Below are 1,052 nucleotides of genomic sequence, written 5' to 3' on the forward strand. Positions count from 1 at the left end.
GCAACTCTTATAACTTTAGGGTCTGGTCCTTTTACTTACAACTTATAGTAACCCGTCTCCGCTGGACACTGCTACACACAATTTCTCTTCAACTTCACCGGCCCTGGTACTGGAGACTAAAACATCTAGTCTCCACCGGCTCCGGTACAGGGACATCATCGTATACCTATTAATACCCGTTCCACAAGAGATACTCGCTGGGGGCAGCGACATGCCGTCGTAATAGAAAACGTCAAGTTTGTTTTCTGACTCTTCCTCCTGGATCTTCGAACTGATGCTGATTAAAAGTTATTGTAAAATTGCCCGAAACCATCTCTTTGCTATTGCAGTAGGCGACGCTGAGCTCGCTTCAAATGCGTTTAGTCATCAAATGGTTCCTTCAGAAACACAGCATCGACTCCAATGCATATTTTTTATTTTTTTTAAATTGGAAGTACTTAAACTCGTTATCAAAGTTGCAGTTCTGCTCAAGTTTAAACGGATGTCAGAACGGTATGTTTAATTGGTATTCGTAAGTAATGATCAGCATGTCAAAAACAAAATGGTTCTGCGGAGCCAGCAGCTCTTCATCTGATGTATTAATAACATCAGGGCTTCGGTGGAATAGGTAGTGGGGCTAACACTGAACGAAGCTGAGCGCGTGCTGACACTGGTATCGCCGCGACATAAAACCTCTGTGAAGATGCGACAGCGACGCCATATGCTAGCTGCAAGACGCCGGGCATCGACCCGGATCCAGGGTATGTCTACTGCAGAAGAGGGTGCACAGTTATACACCCTCGTCAACGGTATGACGAGGGAGGAAGATGGCGACTTCCGCCTCGAGGTTATGCCTGCAGTAGATGCTCCTCTGGAGCCAGACGAGATGTCGCTTGAAGAGTTCGGCAGTGCCTTGAAGGCAGGCGATTTGGTCGAAATGGTCATTGTACGACCGGACGAAGAGATAAACGCGTCATCGCTTCTGAATGAAGCTACACCAAGAGAGTGCTAAGTTCACGGAGTGGATCGTCGATCCTACGGAATCCCTTGGATCCGTACTATCCTTTGGTAAA

General features: G+C 47.0%; 1 protein-coding gene across 1 annotated transcript; it reads left to right on the forward strand.

The window, feature by feature from the left end:
* Positions 1-274: 274 nt before the first annotated feature.
* Positions 275-515, forward strand: PHALS_10181 (uncharacterized protein; the record flags this gene model as incomplete). Its single annotated transcript, XM_024725560.1, has 2 exons — positions 275-373; positions 435-515. 2 exons carry the CDS (start codon positions 275-277, stop codon positions 513-515), a joined length of 180 nt encoding a protein of 59 aa, XP_024576325.1.
* Between the last annotated feature and the right edge of the window lie 537 nt (positions 516-1,052).

The sequence above is a fragment of the Plasmopara halstedii genome (assembly GCF_900000015.1).
Source record: "Plasmopara halstedii genome assembly, contig: Scaffold_444, whole genome shotgun sequence".
Taxonomy (NCBI): Eukaryota; Oomycota; class Peronosporomycetes; order Peronosporales; family Peronosporaceae; genus Plasmopara; species Plasmopara halstedii.